The sequence below is a fragment of the Puma concolor genome, chromosome E1 (assembly GCF_028749965.1).
Source record: "Puma concolor isolate L17-30 chromosome E1, mPumCon1.1.hap2, whole genome shotgun sequence".
Lineage (NCBI taxonomy): Eukaryota > Metazoa > Chordata > Mammalia > Carnivora > Felidae > Puma > Puma concolor.
The window spans coordinates 38101877-38124594 of NC_141680.1; the positions used below are offsets into that span (position 1 = coordinate 38101877).

The following is a 22718-nucleotide window of genomic DNA, read 5'->3' on the forward strand; positions in this document are numbered from 1 at the left end:
CTTTTTTAATTGTTTAATGTTTATTTATTTTTGAGAGAGAGAGAGACAGCGTGAGCAGGGGAGGGGCAGAGAGAGAGAGGGAGACACAGAATCCAAAGCAGGCTCCAGGCTCTGAGCTGTCAGCCCAGAGCCCGATGTGGGGCTCGAACCCACAGACTGTGAGATCATGACCTGAGCTGAAGTTGGACGCTTAACTGACTGAGCCACCCAGGAGCCCCCCCCTTTTTTTATAAAGTTTATCTATTTTTGAGAGAGAGTAAGAGAGCGAGTGGAGGAGGGGCAGAGAGAGAGGGAGAGAGAATCCCAAGCAGGCTCTGCGCTGTCCACACATGGAGCCCCATGCGGGGCTCCAGCCCACAGACTGCGAGATCACGACCTGAGCCGGAATCAAGAGTTGGACGCTTAACTGACTTAGCCACCCAGGCGCCCCACGAGAAGGGTCTTTGAGCTTCAGTCCCCAACCTGGGAGTTGCCAGGGATATATTCGCTTTGGTCTCACAAGGACCAGGAATGCTAAGATACCCCGGTGTGGGGCTTTAAGTGGATATGTGGCTGTTTCTAGAAACTCGTCCCTGAGAGAGGCACCCTCACCCCTCTCCAGAAACCCCAGTCCCTCAGAACTCCTGAATCCCCACAGGTAGGAAACCTAAGAGCTGGAAGGGACTCATCCTGTCCCGTCTAATCCCTACCCATCACTCATTTTATGGAAGGGGAGGTCAGAGCCCAGAAGGGGTCACATAGCAGGTGATGGCAAAAGAGAAATCGGAATCTCTGTCTCCTGACCCGGGTGACCGAGTTAGTCCCACTACGTCATTGGCCAGAGAGGTGTAGTGGTCCAACACGGGGGCCCCTTGGTTTGGCCGCCTACCCCGACCCTCTTCCCGGCACCTGCCACGCGTGGCCTTTGGCCCGCTGGGAAGTGGAGACAGAGACAAGGGGGTGGAGCCCTGTAGAGCCGCTTGCTTTGCGTGTCTCCCTTGATGCTGTTCCCCAGGCTGGGAATGGTCTGGTGGGAGGAATGCCTCCCCCCTCCCCCCACCTCCTGCTCTGTGCCCTGCAATGTCATGGATGCAGGCCGGACACGCTGGGGGAAGGACATGTGGAGCATTGCCCTTCTTTTGCCGTGTCTCATCCCCCCCCCTCGGGGGACAATAGCCCGCATTTGCAGCCCACCCCTCACCTCCCTGACGCTCGCTGTTCCTCACGGACAGGCAGCTGATCCAGGAGCTGAGACTCAAACAGGAGAAAAAATCCTTCCAAACGAAAGAGAAGAAGGCAGAGACGCAGGGGGAGTCGGCCGGCGAGCGAGCGAGGGGCAAGAGCGCGAGGAGCTGGCCACAGAAACCACAGCAGGAACACAAGGCCACGGCCCCCGTCTCCAGACAAGTAAACCCGGCGGGGAGGGGCGCCCGTGTGCCCAGCACCCTTCCTCGGCTGGGGCCGGTCCGTGGGGGGCTGCTGAGGAGGCCCCTGCCCAGAGCCCTGACGCACTGAAGGAACGGGGGGGCTGCACGGAGGGCTGGGCCCCAGGAGGGGAGGGGGGCCTGGAAGTCACAAGGAGCCCGGCGTCCTTCAGACGCTCACCAGCCCTCCAGTGGGAGTGAAAGTAGCTAGGAGGCCAGGCACGGTCCCCATGTAGGCCGCGGGCTCCGGGCCCACTTGTACTCATAGGTCCCACCTCCAGCTTGGGTTGGAATGCTCGCCTCCAGCAGGCCAGGGGCACAGCTGGGGTGGGGGTGGGGGTGGGGCGCAGAGAAGAACATTAGGGACGCAGGACCCTCCCCATTACATGGGGTGACTGACCACAGCTGGGTCCTTCCAGCCTGCCCGCTGCTCAGAGTGTGTGGCCCAGCCCCGGCCTGTGGGCCAGCTGTCCCGTTGTCCTATCGTCTGAATCTTTGGATTCCCCCCTCTGCCACACTGTCTCTTCTGGCTCGGTGGAAGGACTCACGCTGGCTTTTTGGACCATCTCCTTTTTCTCCAACACTCGCCTGAAGGGGCAAGATTAGAGCAGGATCTTTTTTTTTTTTTTTTTTTTTTCTGTGTTTTTTATAACTTTGTTAGGGTCGTAGGCCCTTCGAGAATCTGATAAAAGCTATGGAACCTCTTGCCAGAAAGTATACAAAGGTACAGTTTTAAAACTGCAGTCTTTGGGGCGCCTGGGTGGCTCAGTCGGTTAAGCGGCCGACTTCGGCTCAGGTCATGATCTCGCGGTCCGTGAGTTCGAGCCCCGCGTCGGGCTCTGTGCTGACCGCTCAGAGCTTGGAGCCTGTTTCAGATTCTGTGTCTCCCTCTCTCTCCGACCCTCCCCCGTTCATGCTCTGTCTCTCCCTGTCTCAAAAATAAATAAACGTTAAAAAAAAATTAAAACAAAAAAACTACAGTCTTAAGTGGCTCGAAGATGTCATGAAACCATCCATGAGCCCTCTAGAACCACGGATTAGAGACACTTTGGGACCAACTGCTTTCCTTCTCTTCTCCTTGGCACCTACCCTGGGTGCAGATGCATCTGGAAATGGACACAGCTGGGTTCCCACGGGCCGTGTTTGGTTTCCTCCCTTCCCAGAATCTCCAGCCATTGACGTTAGTGTCCTGCACACCTGAGTTGCTCTTGAGTGTCAGAGATGCAAAGACAAATGAGACAGACAGCAGCCTCGCCCCGGAGGCCCCCACAAAAGAGGCCGGCCCTGCACGGCGGCACACCTCTGCACCTGACCTGAGGCACTCGAGCCTTCTCGGCTGCCCGGGGCTGGAGCTCGGTAACCCCCTCTCCAGAATCAAGGAGGTCAAGTCCGCCTCCGCAGTGAACATATTCACCAGCACTGAGGTGAGTAGAGTCCTCTACCTCCCCAGAGGGCTGAGCTCAGGGGGCGGTGGTAGGAGGAGTCTTGCTTTCTGGTGCCTTCTCTACCCCTGAGTCTTCACTGTCCGTCTCTGAGTGAGCCGCTCAAGCCTCGATTTCCCCACCTGGGAAGCCCGAGTTGTGGAATGGCACACCTGCTAGGAGAACGGACCCTTACTTCTAGGGCTTTTCAAATGTTAATCACAGGCCCACCAAGTGCTGGGTCACGACTGTACTCTAACTACTGGAAAAGCTTCAGCGTTGTTGGGCCTCGGCTCGGTCCAAGTGCAGTATAGAGCGGTGTAAGTGTTTTTCAAGTTTCTAACCATAGCCCACAGTAGAAATCCATTTTATTTCATCCGTACGTAGACACACACTGAAAAAAAACTTTCCAGAAAAGTGCTTGGGGGGGGCTCCTGGCTGGCTAAGTCGGGGGAGCAAGCGACTCTTGATCTTGGGGTTGTAAGTTCGAGCCCCACGTTGGGTGGAGAGATCACTTAAAAGTAAAATCTTAAGGGGCGCCTGGGTGGCTCTGTCGGTTGGGCGTCTGACTTTGTCTCAGGTCATGATCTCGCAGTTTGTGAGTTCGAGGCCCGCGTCGGGCTCTGTGCTGACAGCTCAGAGCCTGGAGCCTGCTTCGGATTCTGTGTCTCCCTCCCTCCGCCCCTCCCTTGTGCATGCTCTGTCTCTCTCTCAAAAATAAACATTAAAGGGGCGCCTGGTGGCTCAGCCGGTTGAGCGTCCGACTTCGGCTCAGGTCATGATCTCGAGGTCCGTGAGTTCGAGCCCCGCGTCAGGCTCTGTGCCGACAGCTCAAAGCCTGGAGCCTGTTTCACATTCTGTGTCTCCCTCTCTCTGTCTGACCCTCCCCTGTTCATGCTCTGTCTCTCTCTGTCTCAAAAATAAATAAATGTTAAGAAAAAAAATTTTAAAAAGTTAAAAAAATTTTTTTAGGGGCGCCTGGGTGGCGCAGTCGGTTAAGCGTCCGACTTCAGCCAGGTCACGATCTCGCGGTCCGTGAGTTCGAGCCCCGCGTCGGGCTCTGGGCTGATGGCTCAGAGCCTGGAGCCTGTTTCCGATTCTGTATCTCCCTCTCTCTCTGCCCCTCCCCCGTTCATGCTCTGTCTCTCTCTGTCCCAAAAATAAATAAACATTGAAAAAAATATTTAAAAAAAAAAAAAATTTTTTTTAAAGGTTAAGATGGTAAATCTGTGTGTGTGTGTGTGTGTGTGTGTGTGTGTGTGTGTGTGTTTATTTTACTGCAATAAAAAAAAAAAAAGAATAAAGAGTATGCATTGGGATCTGGCTGCCTCTGTTTGGATACTTGGATCCTAGAGTCTCCTATATGACTTTTGTCTAGTCACTCTTATCTCCCTAAGCCTTAGATTACTCATTGAGAAAAATGGTCATTTAATAATAATAACTACAGAGGATTACTTTGAGTGTTAAATGAAAGGATTGACGAAAATGTTTAGGGGCACCTGGGTGGCTCAGTCAGTTAAGTGTCCGGCTCTTGATTTGGGCTCGGGTCATGATCTCGTGGTTCATAGGATCCAGCCCCACGTCGGGCTCTGAGCTGACCGCACGGTCCCTGCTTGGGATTCTCTCTTTTCCCTCCCTCTCTTTCTGTCCCTCGCCAACTCGCACGAGTGCTCTTGCGTGCATGTTCTCTCTCTCAAAATAAATAAACTTAAAAAAAAAAAAAAGGAAAAAGAGGTTTAGAGTGGTGCCTGTTGCACAGGACTCCGGAAGCATTAGCTGTTATTTCAATATTCCTGTGACTTCTTAAGACTGCCTCTGTTCTCTTCTCATTAATTAATTAATGACTCATTAATTAATTAAGACTTAAAGCGGTACTGCTTAACTCTAAAGAGGTTTTCAAAAAATAAGGCAACAACATTTTATTGTCTTTTTTTTTCTTTTTTGGATTTCATATGCAGAGGGCTGATTAGTAAAAATCCTTGGTTCATTCAAAGCCTTTGTGCCTTTCATTTACTTATTTTTTTCCTTTTATCTCTATGCTTATCCACCATGTTTGGTTAGTGTGTTTCCTGGCAAAGTAGAGATTTTTTTAATGTTTATTTTTGAGAGAGAGACAGACAGAGTGTGAGCAGGTGAGGGACAAAGAGAGAGGGAGACGCAGAATCTGAAGCAGGCTCCAGGCTCTGAGCGGTCAGCAGAGAGCCCGACGCAGGGCTCGAACCCGTGAACCGCGAGATCACGACCTGAGCTGAAGTCAATGCTTAACCCACTGAGCCACCCAGATGCCCCAGTAGAGATTTTTTTTTTTTTTTTTTAATGCATGCACTTAAACTTTATTTAAATGTGATTGGGTTATGTATCTCATTCTATGACCCAGTCTTTTTCTTGTTGAGCCCTGTTTTTTTTTTTTTTTCTTTTCTTTTCTTTTTTTAAGATTAAATTTGGGTGCATTGAAATGCTCAAAATTTTTTGAAAAGTTTATGTACTTCAGTAATCTCTCCACCCAATGTGAGGCTTGAACTTGAATCCAGAGTCACATGCTGTTCTGACTGAGCCAGCCAGCCACCCTGAAATGCTCAAATCTTAACTGTACGATTCTGACAAATAAACACATCTATGTAACCTCTATCCCTGTCACAGTGTAGAAGTTTCTGACATCTCCAGAAAATTCCCTCCTGCCCTTTTCCTGGCAATTGTCCCCCTCACCCCCCCCCCCCGGTTCCCTGTGTCCATCATTCAAGGACAAGGGATCCTGACCCTGGCTTTTTTGACCTTGGACTATTTTGCCTATTCTAGAATCTTATATAAATGGAATAAAATAGTACATACTCTTTGTGTCTGTCTTCTTTTTTTTTTTTTTAATTTTTTTAAATGTTTATTTATTTTTGAGACAGAGGGAGACACAGCATGAACAGGGGAGGGTCAGAGAGAGAGGGGGACACAGAATCTGAAACAGGCTCCGGGCTCTGAGCTGTCAGCACAGAGCCCGATGCGGGGCTCGAACCCACGGACCGTGAGATCATGACCTGGGCTCAAGTAGGACGCTCAACCGAGTGAGCCACCCAGGCGCCCCAGTGTCTGTCTTCTTTAGCTGAATATTATATCTGAGGTGCGTTCATGTTGTTGGGTCTATCAATAGTTGGTTCTTCATTGCTGAATTATAATCTATTGTACAAATCTACTGCAGTTTATCATTCTCCTGTTGATGGACATGTGGGTTGTTCCCAGTTTTTATTTTTTTATTGCTACTGTGATTAAAGTTTCTATGAACATTGCTGTACAAGTCTTTGTGGACATATGTTTTCATTTCCCTTGGGTAACTACCTAGAAGAAGTTTGCTAGGTCAAAGGGTAGATCTGTGTCGAACTTTATAAGAAACTCCAAAATCTTTATTTAAAGTGATTGTATCATTTGTACATTTCCACTGACAATGAATGAGAGTTCCATTTGTTCCTCTGTCCACGTTTGGGGTTATCTGCTTTTTAAATTTCAGCTACTCTACTGGCTATTTGTGATTTCACTTTGTAGTTTTAATTTGCAGTTCCCTGGTCGTTAACGGTTTTGAGACTTTGTCAGGTGCATGTTGGTCATTCGTGTTATCTTTCTTTGTGAAGAGTCTGTCAAGTTTTTGCTTCCCTCTCTTTTAAAAGTTAGGATTTTTTATCTCTTTCTTATTGACTTGTAGGAATTCTTTGTATATCCTGGAAACCTGCTTATTCTTTTTCTTTCCTTTTTTTTTTAAGTTTTTTTTTTCCTTAATCTTTATTTTTGAGAGAGAGAGAGGGACAGAGCACGAGCAGGGGAGGGGCAGAGAGAGAGGGAGACACAGAATCCGAAGCAGGCTCCAGGTTCCAAGCTGTCAGCACAGAGCCCGACGCGGGGCTCGAACTCACAGACTGTGAGATCATGACCTGAGCCGAAGTCGGACGCTCAACTGACTGAGCCACTCAGGCGCCCCTTAAATTTTGTTTTATTTTTATGTTTGAGACAGAGAGAGACAACATGAACGGGGGAGGGTCAGAGAGAGAGGGAGACACAGAATCCGAAGCAGGCTCCAGGCTCTGAGCTGTCAGCACAGAGCCCGACTCGGGGCTCAAACTCACGAACTGCGATATCATAACCTGAGCCAAAGTCGGACACTTAGCTGACTGAGCCCCCCAGGGGCTCCATGGCTTCTTTTTCTTACTAGTGCCTTTGATTAGTGAAAAATTTTAATTTTGATGAAGTTTATCAATTTTTCTCTTATTGCTTTCTGTGTCCTATTTAAGAAATTTCATGTACTTCCAGGTCATAAAGATGTTCTCTTAGTTTTTTCCTAAAAGCTTTACAGCTTTAGCTTTGTGTATAGGTCCATGATCCATTTCAAATTAATTTTTGGGTATGCTTGGTGATGGGAACCAGGGTTTGTTTTTCCCATATGTGTTGCTATTTTGAACACTATTTTCAAAAAATTTTTAGGGGCGCCTGGGTGGCACAGTCGGTTAAGCGTCCGACTTCAGCCAGGTCACGATCTCGCGGTCCGTGAGTTCGAGCCCCGCGTCAGGCTCTGGGCTGATGGCTCAGAGCCTGGAGCCTGTTTCCGATTCTGTGTCTCCCTCTCTCTCTGCCCCTCCCCCGTTCATGCTCTGTCTCTCTCTGTCCCAAAAAAAATAAATAAACGTTGAAAAAAAAATTTTTTTTAAAGACTTTTTTTTTTTTTTTTTTTTGAGAGAGAAAGAGAGGAGGCAGGGGAAGGACAGAGGAAGAAGGAGAGAGAGAATCTTAAGCACCCTCCATGCCCAATGTGCAGCCTGATGTGGGACTTGATCTCATGACCGTGAGATCATGACCTGAGCCGAAATCAAGAGTCAGACACTTAACCAACTGAACCACTCAGGCACCCCTCTAACACTGTTTATTGAAAAGACTTTGCTGTGGGGCGGCTGGGTGGCTCAGTCGGTTAAGCACCTGACTTCGGCTCAGGTCATGATTTCCCCATTTGTGGATTCGAGCCCCGTGTCAGGCTCTGTGCTCTTTTATTAGGCACACGTTTGCAATTGTTTTGTCTTTTTGGTATACTGACCCTTTTTTCAATCATGAAATGATAAAATCCTCCTTATCCCAGATAATACTCCTTGTGTAAGGATCTATTTTGTTTGACATTAATATAACCACTTCAGCTGATTATGGTTAGTATTTGCATGGTATATCTTCTTATTTTCAACATTTTTTTTTCTCATTATATTTAAAGAGGATCTCTTATAGGCAGACATAAGTGGATCTTGCTTTTTTTAATTTTTTAAGGTTTATTCATTTTTCAGAGACAGAGACATACTGTGAGTGGGGGAGGGGCAGAGAGAGAGAGGGAGACAGAATCTGAAGCAGGGTCTGAGCTGTAAGTACAGAGCCCTGTGCTGGGCTCGAACTCACGGACCATGAGATCATGACCTGAGCTGAAGTCAGACGTTTAACTGACTGAGCTACCCAGGCGCCCCGGATCTCGTTTTTTTTTTTTTTTTTTTTATCCGGTATAATAACCTCTGCTTTCTAATTAGGGCATTTACTCCATTTTCATTTAATACAGCTATTAGTACCATTGAATTTAGAGCTGAATTTTTGTTGTTTGTTTCCTATTCATCTCTTCTGTTTTTGCTTTTTTTCCTTGTGTTCCTCCTTTTCTGCCTTCTTTTGGGCTAGTCGAAAATTGAATTTCTGTGGGCTGCCTGGGTGACTCAGTCAGTTGGACATCCTACTCTTGGTTTTGGCTCAGGTCATGATCTCATGGTTTGTGAGTTGGAGCCCTGTGTCAAGCTTTGTGCTGACAGCATGGAGCCTGCTTGGGATTCTCTCTCTCTCTCTCTCTCTCTCTCTCTCTCTCTCTCCCCCTCTCTTTCTGCTGCTCCATCATGCTTTCTCTCTCTCTCAAAAACAAATAAACTTAAAACAAATAAAGGTTTTCTTTAAAAAACTGAATATTTATGGGGCGCCTGGGCGGCTCAGTCGGTTAAGCGTCCGACTTCCGCTCAGGTCATGATTTCGCGGTTTGTGAGTTCAAGCCCCGCGTCGGGCTCTGTGCTGACTGCTCAGAGCCTGGAGGCTGCTTTGGATTCTGTGTCTCATTCTCACTTTGCCCCTCCCCAGCTTGTGCTCTCTCTCCCTTTCAAAAAGAAACATCAAAAAAAAAAAAATTAAAATTAAAACCCTGAATATTTGTTAGTTTTAATTCATTCATTTAGTTAGTGATAATTTTTGCATTTTTTTAGTGGTTGTTCTAAGGATTGCAAAATGCATCTCCAGCCTGTCAGAATCTACTTAAGAGGTAATGGATTTCATTCTGAATATAGGAAAATTATTCCCTCTTTTGTGCTAATGTACATTATAAATCCCACAACACGGTGTTATAAATTTTGCTTTTTTTAGCTTTACTTTTTTAATTAATTTTTTATTATTTTTTATTATTTTTTAATGTTTATTTACTTTTTTTATGTTTTTGCTTATTTTTGAGAGAGAGAGAGAGAGAGAGAGAGAAAGACAATGTGAGCAGTGGAGGGGCAGAGAGAGAGGGAGACACAGAATCTGAAGCAGGCTCCAGGCTCTGAGCTGTCAGCACAGAGCCCGATGCGGGGCTCAAACTCACAAACCGCGAGATCATGACCTGAGCCGAAGTCAGATGCTTAACTGACTGAGCCACCCAGGTGCCCCTAAACTTTATTTTTAAGTAATCCCTACCCCCACTGTGGGGCTTGAACTCAACCCTGAGATTAAGAGTTCCATGCTCCGATCACCTGGGTGGCTCAGTTGGTTAAGTGTCTGACTTCACCTCAGGTCATGATCTCATGGTTTGTGAGTTCGAGCCCTGCATTGGGCTCTGAGCTGACAGCTCAGAACCTGGAGCCTGCTTCAGATTCTGTGTCTCCCCATCTCACTACCCCTCCCCTGCTCATTCTCTGTGTCTCTGTGTCTCTCACTAAAAAATAAACGTTTAGGGGCTCCTGGGTGGCTCAGTCCATTAGGCGGCCGACTTCGGCTCAGGTCATGATCTCGCGGTCCGTGAGTTTGAGCCCCGCGTCGGGCTCTGTGCTGACCGCTCAGAGCCTGGAGCCTGTTTCAGATTCTGTGTCTCCCTCTCTCTCTGACCCCACCCTCCCCGTTCATGCTTTCTCTCTCTCTGTCTCAAAAATAAACATTAAAAAAAATTTTTTTAAATAAATAAACGTTTAAAAATTAAAAAAAAAAGAGTTCCATGATCCACTGACTGAGCCAGCCAAGCGCCCCTAAATTTTGCTTTAAACAGTCATAATATTTAAAAGAATTAAGAGGAAAGACTTAAATAACAAAGTTCCATTATCTTCCCATCTTCTTTTTCTTTTTTTAATGAGAGGTCAACGGTATCCATAATATTGTCTGCTGTATATAATGTATATACATTTTTCTCTGGCTGTTCCCTTTATCTCCAGATTTCAGCTCTTTGTGATGTCTATGGGTATCATTTCCTTTTGGAAGAGTTTCTTTTTTTTCTTTTTTTTTTTAAAGAAATCTCCACCCCCAGTGTGGGGCTTGAACTCACAACCTCGAGATCAAGAGTCGCGTGCTCTTCTGACTGAGCCAGCCAGGCGCCCCCATCTGGGTGCCATTTTATTCGTATTCGTTCTACTTAGGAGTCTTGAGCTTATTGGTCTTGTAAATTGCTGTCTTTCACCAGGTTCGAGAAGTTTATGGCTACTAGTTCTTCAAATGTTTCTTCTGCCTTATTTCATTCCTCTCTATTTTACTGCCTCTATGACCACTCTAGGTACCTCAGAGAAGAAGAATCATACAACGTTTATACTGTTGTGTTGGGCTTATTTACTTCGCATCACATTTTCAAAGTCCGCGCATGTTGCAACATATATCAGAATTTCTTTCCTTTTTAAGGCCGAATCGTATTCCATTGGATGCATGTGCCACATTCTGTTTCTTCTTTCCTCTGTTGGTGGACAAATGGGTTATGTCCACCTTTTGGCTAGTGTGAATAATGTTGCTGGGAACATTGGCGTATACACTTTTTTTGAAAAGGAGCTTTCTAATAACTCATTCGGTATGCATACCTAGAAGCAGAAATGCTGAGTCGTAGTGCATTTGTAACCTTATTAACTGTTTCTAGATGGTTCACCAAAATGGCCGTACCAGCCTACCTTCTCATCGGCAGTGCCTGAGTGTCCCTGAATACCTATTTTTCGGATGAGCAATCTCGAGTGTTTAAAATCTCTCTTGTATTAAAAACAACAACAACAAAGAAAGTTCTGTGGACACCCCCCCTCCCCGATCCTCTGCCCTAATGTTTGTTTAACCAATTCCTGGTGAGGAAACCATTTGACTTAATCTTTCTTGCTGCTGATGAGCTTGGCTTACTTTGTTGGAATCCAGAAGGCATAGGAAGGAGCCCTAGGCTTCAACAGTCTCATTTCGGGCTATTTTCTCTTCCAGCCCTTAACCTCAGTGGAAACCTCCCCAGATTCCACCACCCAGGACTCAGACTCCCCAGAGTCTCTGCCTAGCATGACCGCGAAAACCAGCTCTGAGTGCAGTAGCCCCAAGACGGTCTCCTTGAAATACAGGCAGCACCACATCTCCCAGCACCTCCTCCAGGGGAAAATCTCGAAAATTTCTCTGCCGACAAATTCCCAGAGCTTCTTAGGAAATCTGAACCAGAGCTGGGCTTCGCCGAAGAGTGACGCGAGGAAGCAGAGTCTGATGTCTGAGCTATTCACCAAGGTTCCCCTGAGGGAGAAGCTCTCCCTGTTCCCAGCTCACGACAACCCAAAGCTGGTGCTGAGTAACAAGTCACGTGAGTGCCAGCGCGCATGGCATGTGCCTAGGGGGTGGAGCCACCAAGGGAACCAGTCCTCATCTTTGAGGAGTGGCCATTCTGGGGTGGGGGATGCAGCCCCTGCCCTCAGGCAGATGGGAGACCCCAGCCTGATGGTGGAGACATAAGCCATGTCCTTAAGGAGTCTCTAGTCTTACCAGAAACACAAAAAAAGCAAAAAAAAAAAAAAAAAAAAAAAAAAAAATTTTGCTTTTAAATGTTCATTTATTTATTTTGAGAGAGGGACAGAGAGGGAGGGAGAATGCGAGCGGGGGAGGGGAAGAGAGAGAAGAGAGAGAGAGACCCCCATGAACTGTGAGATCATGACCTGAGCTGAAATCAAGAGTCTGATGCTTAACCGACTGAGCCACCCAGTGCCCTGAGATCTTTTTTTCTCCTTTTAATGTCTTATTTATTTTTGAGAGAGAGAGAGAGAGAGAGAGAGAGAGAGAGCAAGCGGGGGAGGGGCAGAGAGAGAAGGAGACCAAGGATCTGTCTGGGCTGACAGCAACGAGCTCGATGAGGGGGCTCGAACTCGTGAACCGAGAGCTCATGACCTGAGCTGAAGCCGGATGCTCAACCCACTGAGCCACCCAGGTGCCCCGCTCCCCCCTCCCCCCACCAATAGAATGCTTTTGACAAGTACCCTGTTCAATTTCCTGCTTCTCATTCAAGTGAGTTGCATCCAGCTGAGTCACAGGGTATTGGGTGAGGGGCATTCAGTCTGGCAACAGGAAGAGAAACTACTTGGAGGAGAGAAGCAGTGGCTGATTCGGATTGAGGAACCTCAGGCGGTTTGAGGCCAGGGGACCCTAGTGGGAGGTGTGCCGAGTCCAGCGGCACACGTTGATGATGCCAATGACTTTGCCTTTCCAGAAAACCACTCCCTGCCCTGGGAGTGCTGCTGGGGCGGCCAAAGCTCTGGCAGGAAGAGGCGGCTGCACGTGTCCTCCCTTGTCCTCCTGCACCATCGTCCGAGCTACAATGTTTCTCTGAAGGATCTGCTGGTGGTCGCCACCCCAGCCCGACTGGATCCGAGGCCTGGCCGAAGCCACGGGGGAAGCGTACAGTCACTGCCCGATCGCTGGCCCAAGAGGATGTGAGCGGAACTAGGTAGGTCCGCCCATATTCCCTTCGCTTGCTTGCTGATTGGCGGGCACCACACGTACGTATTTCTGGAATGTCGGATGGGCAGGTGGACGGCCGGAGTGATAAAAGACATACGTACTAGAGCAGAGGTCCGAGTTCTGGGGCTTTCTTTGGTCAGTGTCATACCTTCCACACGTCAAGGCGATGTACCATATCTCACGTGATCCTCAGGTCACATGCTGCGAGGTTGGCACGAAGACATCATTACTTTGTCCTCAACTTGCAGATGAAGAGAATCAAGGTTTGGGGACATTAGACGACTCGCCCAACCTCACACAAGTGATGGGTTCTGGACAAATAACCCCTTGTTTCTTCCTCTCTACCGCTCTGCTGTGAACGTAGAGCCCATCTTGACCCATGGGAAGAAAGGAGCCCTGCCGTGTTTCTACTTAAATCACTATGATCTCATCATCCTGCCTCTGGAGCCACTTTCACGGTGGATGGGTCACTGAGTCGAGGCCTTCAGAGGTGTCAACCATTGAGTTTTTGGGAGATACGTAGCCCCTTGTGTAGATTTTAAGATGATTATGAGCGGGGCGCCTGGGTGGCTCAGTCGGTTGAGCGTCCGACTTCGGCTCAGGTCATGATCTCGCAGTCTGTGAGTTCGAGCCCCGCGTCGGGCTCTGGGCTGACAGCTCAGAGCCTGGAGCCTGTTTCAGATTCTGTGTCTCCCTCTCTCTGACCCTCCCCCGTTCATGCTCTGTCTCTCCCTGTCTCAAAAATAAATAAAACGTTAAGAAAAAAATTAAAAAAAAAAAGATGATTAACGGGGCGCCTGGGTGGCGCAGTCGGTTAAGCGTCCGACTTCAGCCGGGTCACGATCTCACGGTCCGTGAGTTCGAGCCCCGCGTCGGGCTCTGGGCTGATGGCTCAGAGCCTGGAGCCTGTTTCCGATTCTGTGTCTCCCTCTCTCTCTGCCCCTGCCCCGTTCATGCTCTGTCTCTCTCTGTCCCAAAAATAAATAAACGTTGAAAAAAAAAATTTAAAAAAAAGATGATTAAGAGCTTGCTAGCCTGGGGTGCCCGGCACCCCGCTGAATAAATGGTGGCTGCAGCGACGATGGTGACATGAGTAGGATTATGATGATGACACCGTGCTGATGGGGACGAGGCCCAAGACACACGTGCCTCTGATGCACTAACTGCTTTGCAAACATTTTCTCAATCGCCAAAGCAACTCTCCGTGGTGAGTACCATCGTGGCTCTCTTTTCTCAAAGGAGAAAGCCAAGGTTCAGAGAGGTTAAATAACTTACACAAGGGCACTCAGAGCTCCCACGCCTGGGCGCTTAGCCACCGGTCTCTCTGACCGGCCACGTTGGCTGCTCTTTAATGACCCGTATCAAATGTGTGGGGCTGTCAGGACGCTTAATGTTGTGCAGGTGAAATCAGTTTCTGGTGACTGTGGCTGTGACTCACCTGCTACTGGGTAGGCGTGGTGATGATGAGTTAATTGACTTGAATATTTTAGAGGCCATTTTAAAGGAAACACATAGGGGCACCCGGGTGGCTCAGTCGGTTGAGCATCCGACTTCGGCTCAGGTCATGATCTCGTGGTCCATGAGTTCAAGCCCTGCATCGGGCTCTGTGCTGACAGCTCAGAGCCTGGAGCCCCTTTCCGATTCTGTGTCTCCCTCCCTCTCTCTCTCACCCTCCCCTGCTCACTCTCTGTCTCAAAAAAAAAAAAAGTTAAAGGAAATATATATATATATCTTTTTTTTTTTTTTCAGAATCAGACCGGATCTCTGCCATTGTTTCCCTTTCCACGTCGTATTCCCAGGAAATGATTTATCTTTTCTTAAAGTGTCTACAACGTCCATAGGATCAACTGAAAGTTTTATTTCCTCATCTAGATATCCTGGTCTTACAACTGCCTCCCATTAACATCACTGGGCCAACAGCCTTGCCTTTTGTGCCCTCCCAGTTAGCTTCCGGTGCTGAAGGACCGTGACTTATGAGAAGTATTGGAGCTGCCCCAGGATCCACCCCAGCTGCCCCACCAGTGGCATTCCTACGGGTCCCTCAGATGGCATCGTCATCCAGAACACTACCCCCCCACCCCACCCCCCCCCCCCCAGGTAGAGCAGTGTGAAGGGAGGCATGTTTCAGGGAAGGACTCAAAGCTTCCAGGGATGCAAAGCCCCCAGTCCACCAACAGGCCTGTGTCAGTTGGCTTTCGACCTCGAAGAGAAAAGACAGAGAAAGGGCCAGGCCTGAATGGAGAATTCTGAGCCCTGAGACCAGACCTCCTCCCACCCCAGCCACCTCTGTGCCCAAACACCTTTGTGCCACCTCCCTCACCGGCCCACATCGACCCTGCTGATGGAGAAAGAAGTGAGGCGAGAGTGCCCAGCGTGCAATGTTTCTTCCGTCAACCTGCAGAAATGACACATCTTCCCCTCAAGTGTACATTAATAAATTGCCACGCTCAATGCCAGGGTAGTGAGCCTGATCCAGAGGGGGGATGGGAAGGGGGAAGGGTGAGAGATCGTTCTCGCAAGCAACTCCTTGGTAAGAAAGCTCCAAATTCACTGAAAATGCATCAGGAGCCTTTGAAGAATCTCTTTGGATGAATGGTAGGCCCTGCCCTCCTTGCTGGGAGGCTAGTGCCCAAGGTGGCCCTTTGCGCAGGGGGCGGGGGTCACGGTGGCTGCCGTGTGCCTGTCCAGCATCAGTTCTGGCTAGACTCCGGGTGTAACATTTCATTCTGCCGGTTCATTCTCTACCCTCTCCAGGAATGTGATCCAAGTTTTTCCTGAGTGAGAGCCCAGGAATGAGGAGCTTTGGAGGGGGGGCGGGGGTGGGGGGTTGGGGCAACGGTGGAAGAAGGGTGAGGTCCCAAGTCAAGAACCTGCCTCCCAATGTTGATGCAGCTTTGCTTTTTGAATTCCTACTGGCACGAATTTCTGGCCTCAAGGATGCCAGGGGGTTCTGGGATACTTGAAGCACACACAGCTCTCCTCACTCAGTTACCCAAAGGAGTGAATGGAGAAGCCATTTGGGTCCGGCTGTGAAGGACACACATACACAACACCTCCATCCCCGCCTAGGCGCCTGGCGGGCTCACTCAGAAGAGCATGCGACTCTTGATCTCGAGGTTGTGAGTTTGAGCCCCACACTGGGCACAGAGATATTGAAAAAAAGATTAAACCCCCTTGGCCTGCCCTTCCCCAATCCCATTGAGGACCCTCCAAGTAGACGGACTCAAGGCCAATTTTTCCATTGTCAATTTTCAGGCTATACGGATCATAGCCTGGCCCACACAGAAGATGTAAGCCTGCTGAAATAGGGCTTTCTGGAACGTCTACAATCTCTCCCCTTTTCTCCCTAGTCACCAGCCCCAGCCAGTCAAGGTTCCTGAGCTGATAAAAAGGAAGCCTTTTAATGAGGTGAAGTCAGAACGATTTGTCTTTCTAGGGGACGATTTGGTGCCCACACCTTTGATCCCAGAAACGGGCTCAGCTTCATGGGCGTGCAGTCTGTGTTGTCTCACGTGGCCTTGCACTTGGTTAGATGCTCTGTTGTCACCCTCTTGAAATTCTATTTTTTTTTTAATTTTTTTAACGTTTATTTATTTTTGAGACAGAGCATGAATGGGGGAGGGGCAGAGAGAGAGGGAGACACAGCATCGGAAGCAGGCTCCAGGCTCCGAGCCATCAGCCCAGAGCCCGACGCGGGGCTCGAACTCACGGACCGCGAGATCGTGACCTGAGCCGAAGTCGGCCGCTTAACAGACTGAGCCACCCAGGTGCCCCTGAAATTCTATTTTTTTTTAAATTTTTTTAACGTTTTATTTATTTTTGAGACAGGGAGAGACAAAGCACGAACGGGGGAGGGTCAGAGAGAGGGAGACACAGAATCCGAAACAGGCTCCAGGCTCTGAGCTGTCAGCACAGAGCCTGACGCGGGGCTCGAACTCACGGACTTCGAGATCATGACCTGAGCCAAAGTCGGCCGCCCAACCGACTGAGCCACCCAGGCGCCCCTGAAATTCTATTTTTAAAAAATGCTTATTTATTTTGAGAGAGAGAGAGAGTGAGCAGGGGAGAGGCAGAGAGAGAGGTAGACAGAGAACCTCAGACAGGCTCCGCACTAACAATGCAGAGCCTAATGCGGGGTTCAAACCCATGACCCGTGAGATCGTGACCTAAGCTGAAATCAAGAGCTGGACGCTTAACCGCCGGAGCCACCCAGACGCCCCTGAATATTTTTGAACAAGGAGGCCCGCATTTTCATTTTGCACCCACCACGTTATGTAGCCAGTCCTGCTTAAGAGACTTCAACAGCTCTGGGTTATCCAAAGAGAAGGCAGAATGGCAGGCCCCACCCACTCCTGCCGGTTCACCCATAGGGCCCCTGCCGAACAGCCTTCCGCCAAATGCTCCTGCGGGACAAAAAAAAATGCTCGTGGCAGAGGTTGCCCCCGTGGAGTGTGCAGTGGAAGAAGACAAGCCCACAGATAGCTAGCCTGACTTAAGTGCCACTAATAAAGAGTGTCGTTACATGAGAGGGGGAAATGCCCTCCCACCCAGCAGGGAGGATCAAGTCCCCTTCTTTGGAAGAGGTGATATTTGAAATGGCAGGAAAAGATGAAGATGTTTTTGGGGCGCCTGGCTGGCTCAGTCGGTAGAGTATGCGACTCTTCATCTCAGGGTCGTGAGTTCAAGCCCCGCGGTGAGTGTGGAGCCTACTTAAAATTAAGGGGAAAAAAAAAAAAGAAAAAAAATTAAGGGGGGGGGGAAGATAAATACAATTTTTAAAAGTGGAGCTGAGGAGCGCCCGGGTGGCTCAGTCGGTTGAGCGTCCGACTTCGGCTCAGGTCATGATCTCGCAGTCCGTGAGTTCGAGCCCCGCGTCGGGCTCTGGGCTGACAGCTCAGAGCCTGGAGCCTGTTTCCGATTCTGTGTCTCCTTCTCTCTCTGCCCTTCCCCTGTTCATGCTCTGTCTCTCTCTGTCTCAAAAATAAATAAACGTTAAAAAAAATAAAAAAAAAAAAAGAAGTAAAGTCTAGTTCAATCTGGCTGCATCAGAAAGGGAAAGTGGGAGGTGACAATGGAAAGATCGTTTATGAGACCAGATTGGAGATCCAGGGGCTCTTGTTTCCATCACTAGCATCACTCTCCTCATGATAGTGAACTTGTGTCCATGGCTGTCTCTCCAAGGGATTACATATCTTTACATCTTTATACTTTTAGCCTAGTGCCTAGGACATACTAAAAATTCAGTAAATATTTGTCGAATGGGTGAATATTGAGGGTCTAAAATGTTATCCTGGGTAGGGCCACCTGGGTGGCTCAGTCGGTTAAGGGTCTGACCTTAACCGATCATGATCAGCTCAGGTCATGATCTCACGGTCCACGAGTTCGAGCCCCGCGTCCGGCTCTGTGCTGACCCCTCGGAGCCTGGAGCCTGCTTCGGATTCTTTGTCTCCCTCTCTCTCTCTCTCTCTCTCTCTCCCCTTGCTTGCACTCTGTCTCTCTCTCAAAAATAAACATTAAAAAAAAAATTTTTTTTTTAAATAGACATCTTGGACTGGGCAGCTTGTCCAGGCTCAGAAACCACCGGGGCAGCTTCAAGATATGTGTGCTCCCACCACCCCCCCCCCCGAAAACCAGAGTAGTCAGTTGACCTGGAGGGTGTTGACCTGGATTAGAGAACTCGCTCAGAGGGCTCTAATGCATCGGCGTGTTTGGGAACCACTTCTCTGGGTCACCCCACACTGGACAACCCCTAGCCCACCTCCAACAGGCCAGGCGGGGAAACCTCTCCGTAGCCTTAAGAGGGCAACCGCAGATTGCAGTTCTCCATCCACCCTAGCAGGGACTGGAAGTCAGGCCGATTGGCAGCTGGCTCAAGCGTCCTCCCCCACCCGCACTGGATGATTACATGAGCCGAATGTAATCATTCACAACCCTTGTCTTTACAGCTGGCGTGTCGCTTAGTTTAATTACAGCACACAGCGGCATTTCAATTCAAGGAATCGCAAAAAGCAACGAAATGGGTTTTGCAAATTGTTAGGAAGGCAATGAAGCCCGTGGAACTGCAATTTACGAAGCATTGCTTTCAATTACTTTGCATTCTTCAGCCATGACTCTACGTTATTAACCAGCAGCCTGGGAAAGCCAAGCAGGCAGTGCGCCCGTGGCCAGGCTATTTTGTGACTCCTGCGTGCGCCCTGCGGGCTGGGGAGGTGGCTGGAGGCTCCAGGAGCTGCCTTGCGGTGGGAGGATCGGGACTGCTCTGAGCAGATGTTCTCCCCATCAGGTACTTGCTACCCACTTGCTATCTGCCGCTACTCTCCAGAGGCTCTGACTGGTCTCGGGTGACCTTCAGCAAGGGTCCCCCTTCCTCTTTACTCTGGAACTGTCTACTATCCTCAGAGAACACAAGGAAAGGAATGGGGGGAAGCAAAACAAGTCCTTTCTTTCTTTCTTTAATGTTTATTTTTGAGACAGAGAGAGAAACAGAGCGTGAGCGGGGGAGGACAGAGAGAGAGGGAGACACAGAATCGGAAGCAGGCTCCAGGCTCTGAGCTGTCAGCACAGAGCCCAATGCAGGCCTTGAACCCATGAACCCAGAGACCATGACCTGAGCCGAAGTCGGACATTTCACCGACTGAGCCACCCAGGTGCCCCTGATTTCTTTTCCTGGCTTACTTCCTGATTTCCTCTCAATCCTTGAGAATGTACTTCCTGGGCCGCCATTTGAAGTTTTTATTGTATTGTATTTTCTTAGTTTATTTATTTTGAGAGAGTGAGAGAGAGCACGAGTAGCGTAGGGGCAGAGAGAGAGGGAGAAAGAATTCCAAGCAGGCTCCACACTGTCAGCACAGAGCCGGATGCAGGGCTTGAACTCACAAACCATTAGATCGTGACTTGAGCCAAGATCAAGAATTGGACACTCAACCGACTGAGCCACTCAGGTGCCCTTTATTTTATTATTTTTGGGAGAGAGAGAGAGAGAGAGAGCGCTAGAGCGAGAGTGTATGTGTGAGCAAGCAGGGGAGGGGCAGAGAGAGAGGGAGAGGAAATCCCAAGCAGGCTCTGCGACAGCCTGACGTGGGGCTTGAACTCACAAACCCTGAGATCATGACGTGAGCAGAAATCAAGAGTCAGATGCTTCACTGACTGAGCCACCTCAGGCACCCCCCCACCAGACAACCATTGTAAAGGAAAGACTGTGGGGCTCGTCAGATCGAGCCCCGTGTCTCGCTCAGCGTGGAGCATGGAGCCACCTTGGGATTCTCTCTCCCTCCCTCTCCCTCTCCCCCTTCCCTGTTTGCTCACTCTCTCAAATATACTTTAAAGTTTAAAAAATAAACTTAGGGGCGCCTGGGTGGCGCAGTCGGTTAAGCGTCCGACTTCAGCCAGGTCACGATCTCGCGGTCTGTGAGTTCGAGCCCCGCGTCGGGCTCTGGGCTGATGGCTCAGAGCCTGGAGCCTGTTTCTGATTCTGTGTCTCCCTCTCTCTCTGCCCCTCCCCCGTTCATGCTCTGTCTCTCTCTGTCCCAAAAATAAGTAAACGTTGAAAAAAAAAAAAATTAAAAAAAAAAAAAAATAAATAAACTTAAAAAAAAGGGGGGGGGGCGTAAGACTATGCCGTCTCTCCACCACCCTGCTTTCCCAAGTCTAGGAGTCTTAGGAATGAGAAGGGCCCCCCGTCCATCTGCAAAGGGGGGAGTGGAAGCAGCAGGAAGTCAGGCAGGCAATGCTGAGACAGATCCCGCTTGCCGTGAGCAACACTGGTTAGCGGGGTAATTGGGAACAGAATGCCAGCTGCCTCAGCAGTCATGCCAGGCGGGAGAGCAAACACCCAGATCCTGTTGGCAAACCCAGCAGGGCCATCACGACCTGGCCAAAGCAAACAGGGGCTGAGGCAGGCCTGCCGCGACGGACTCTCGCTTCCCCTGGGATCTGGCCGAAGGTGAGACGGAGCCAGCAGGGTCACGTGTCAGGACATCAAGTAGCCTTGCGGACGTTCATACCATCTCTGGGTGAGGGCCCAAGCTGGATCCTCGTTTTCCTTGCCGTGATCCCCTTTCAACTTGGGAGGGGCCAAGAAAAGTCTGATAATGATAAAGCTTTTCACGTGTATTATTTTGTACAGCCTTCACAGAGGTCCTGTGCGATCAGTAGTATCCCCATCTCGCAGATGAGAACACTGAGGCCAGGGGCCATCAAAGGCACAGAGCCAGGACTTGGGCTCCGGGCCTCTGACAACGCGTCTGTTGCATTTCCCATTTCCTCTGCGTTCCCACTTTTCCACCCGGAACCCCTTGATGTCAGTTCCCACAGTCTAAATGGGACGTGAGTTCTTTCCATTTCCTAGCTGAGAAGCAGAGGCTCAAAGGAGGTGTGTATGTGTGTGTGTGGGGGGGGGGGAGGATATTTTGGTTTTCAGACCAGAAAAATAGTTGACATCCCTGATTCTGTCTGCCACTCCCACCAACCAAACAGAGGCCCGGTGAAATGAATATATTTATGCATATTTTCAATTATTTGGATACTTCAAAAGTGTTTTTCCCTTCTTTATTTAAAAACATTTTTTTAATGTTTATTTTTGAGAGGGAGAGAGAGAGACAGGGTGTGAGCAGGGGAGGAGCAGAGAGAGAGGGAGGCACAGAATCCGAAGCAGGCTCCAGGCTCCGAGCTGTCAGCACAGAGCCCGACGCGGGGCTCGAACCCGTGAACCGTGAGACCATGACCTGAGCCGAAGTCGGACGCTCAACCGACCGGGCCACCCGGGCGCCCCTTCCCCTCTTTATTTAAACATAAAAGATCTGAATCAAGATCTCTGGTTTCCATGTTGTAATTTGGTTGTATTTGGAGGTAGCCTGAATAGACCCCCTTGTGGCCTGTGGGTGGTTTTAGGGCTCAGTGTACCTATAAAAATTCATATTCCTTGCAGCCTGGCTGGGAAATTTATATTTCACGGAAAGATGCACAATATTTGTATTCATATCTGATGGAGGGACTGGGCTCCTATGGAAAGGGAAAAAAAAAAAAAAAAGCCAGCTGTTGGATTGCTTGTTCCCTTCTGGGTCTCCATGCCTCAGCAAATCTCCTGATTCTTCGAACATTCTGGATTATTTTCCAAAGTGCCTGTTTGAGGGGAGGGCAAGATAGGAGAAAGAAAAAGGAATCTTTCATTAGTCTCACACCCACAACGGGTCCTCTTTCCCTGGCATTGTCATTTGTCCCGCATCTGGGGGCCCTGCAGGGAAATGTGCACCAGAAGGGGCCTGGCAAAGTGGAGGTGGAGGGCGTGATTGGAGCATGGCCTCCATTTCCCATCTCCGGAGAGGGGGGCTTAGCGGGCAGGGTGGGGTTGGGGATCCCCCGGGGGGAGAGAGAGAGAGAGAGAGAGAGAGAGAGCCAGAGGCCTATGCGCAGCTGGTTTAGAGGTTCTTGTTGGAGGTGAGCGCGGAAAAGGCGCGTCCCTGTGAATTTGCACGAACTTGGAGTTGAGGACGCACGGAGAGGAAAACCTCGCTCACCCAGGAGCCAGGTCCGCCTTCGTGCTCCAAGCGACTGGAGGAGTTCGGCAGATCCCTGGCGCTGAGCCCCACGCTCTTGGCTGGGGAGAAACCCCGGGGGGACCGTTGCTCCCTGCCTGTCCCCCCCCTCCCGCCCACCCCGACGCCGCTGCGCCTCCGCGCGCTGCCCTGCCGAGCGCATCCCGGCTCGGGCGCCAGGACCAGAGACCCGGCTCGGCCGTCCGTCCACCCAAAGGGAAGCCGACCTTCGTCCCAGCGGGGTCCCAGGAGGATCCGCTCCAGTCTGGAAGAAGTAGGACGGGGGTTGGGGAACCTGCGCCTTCCCCTCGCTGCTCTACAGGCTGTGGGCAACCCAGCTTCTCCAGCTCAGATACCCCAATGCCGCAGGGGTAAAGCCTCCCGCAGGGGGGCGTGCAGTCAGCTTC

The 22718-nt window shown here is 49.7% G+C and overlaps 1 protein-coding gene across 1 annotated transcript in view; it reads left to right on the forward strand.

Moving 5' to 3' along the window:
* TTLL6 (tubulin tyrosine ligase like 6) overlaps nucleotides 1–15229 on the forward strand; it is a 30229-nt gene extending 15000 nt beyond the window's left edge. Inside the window, exons 10-14 of the mRNA XM_086687079.1 lie at nucleotides 1212–1386; nucleotides 2567–2827; nucleotides 11270–11630; nucleotides 12528–12764; nucleotides 14528–15229. Coding sequence (XP_086543205.1) covers nucleotides 1212–1386; nucleotides 2567–2827; nucleotides 11270–11630; nucleotides 12528–12754 — 1024 coding nt within the window. The 3' untranslated portion in view covers nucleotides 12755–12764; nucleotides 14528–15229. The remainder of the gene's footprint in view (nucleotides 1–1211; nucleotides 1387–2566; nucleotides 2828–11269; nucleotides 11631–12527; nucleotides 12765–14527) is intronic.
* The last annotated feature ends 7489 nt before the right edge of the window (nucleotides 15230–22718 follow it).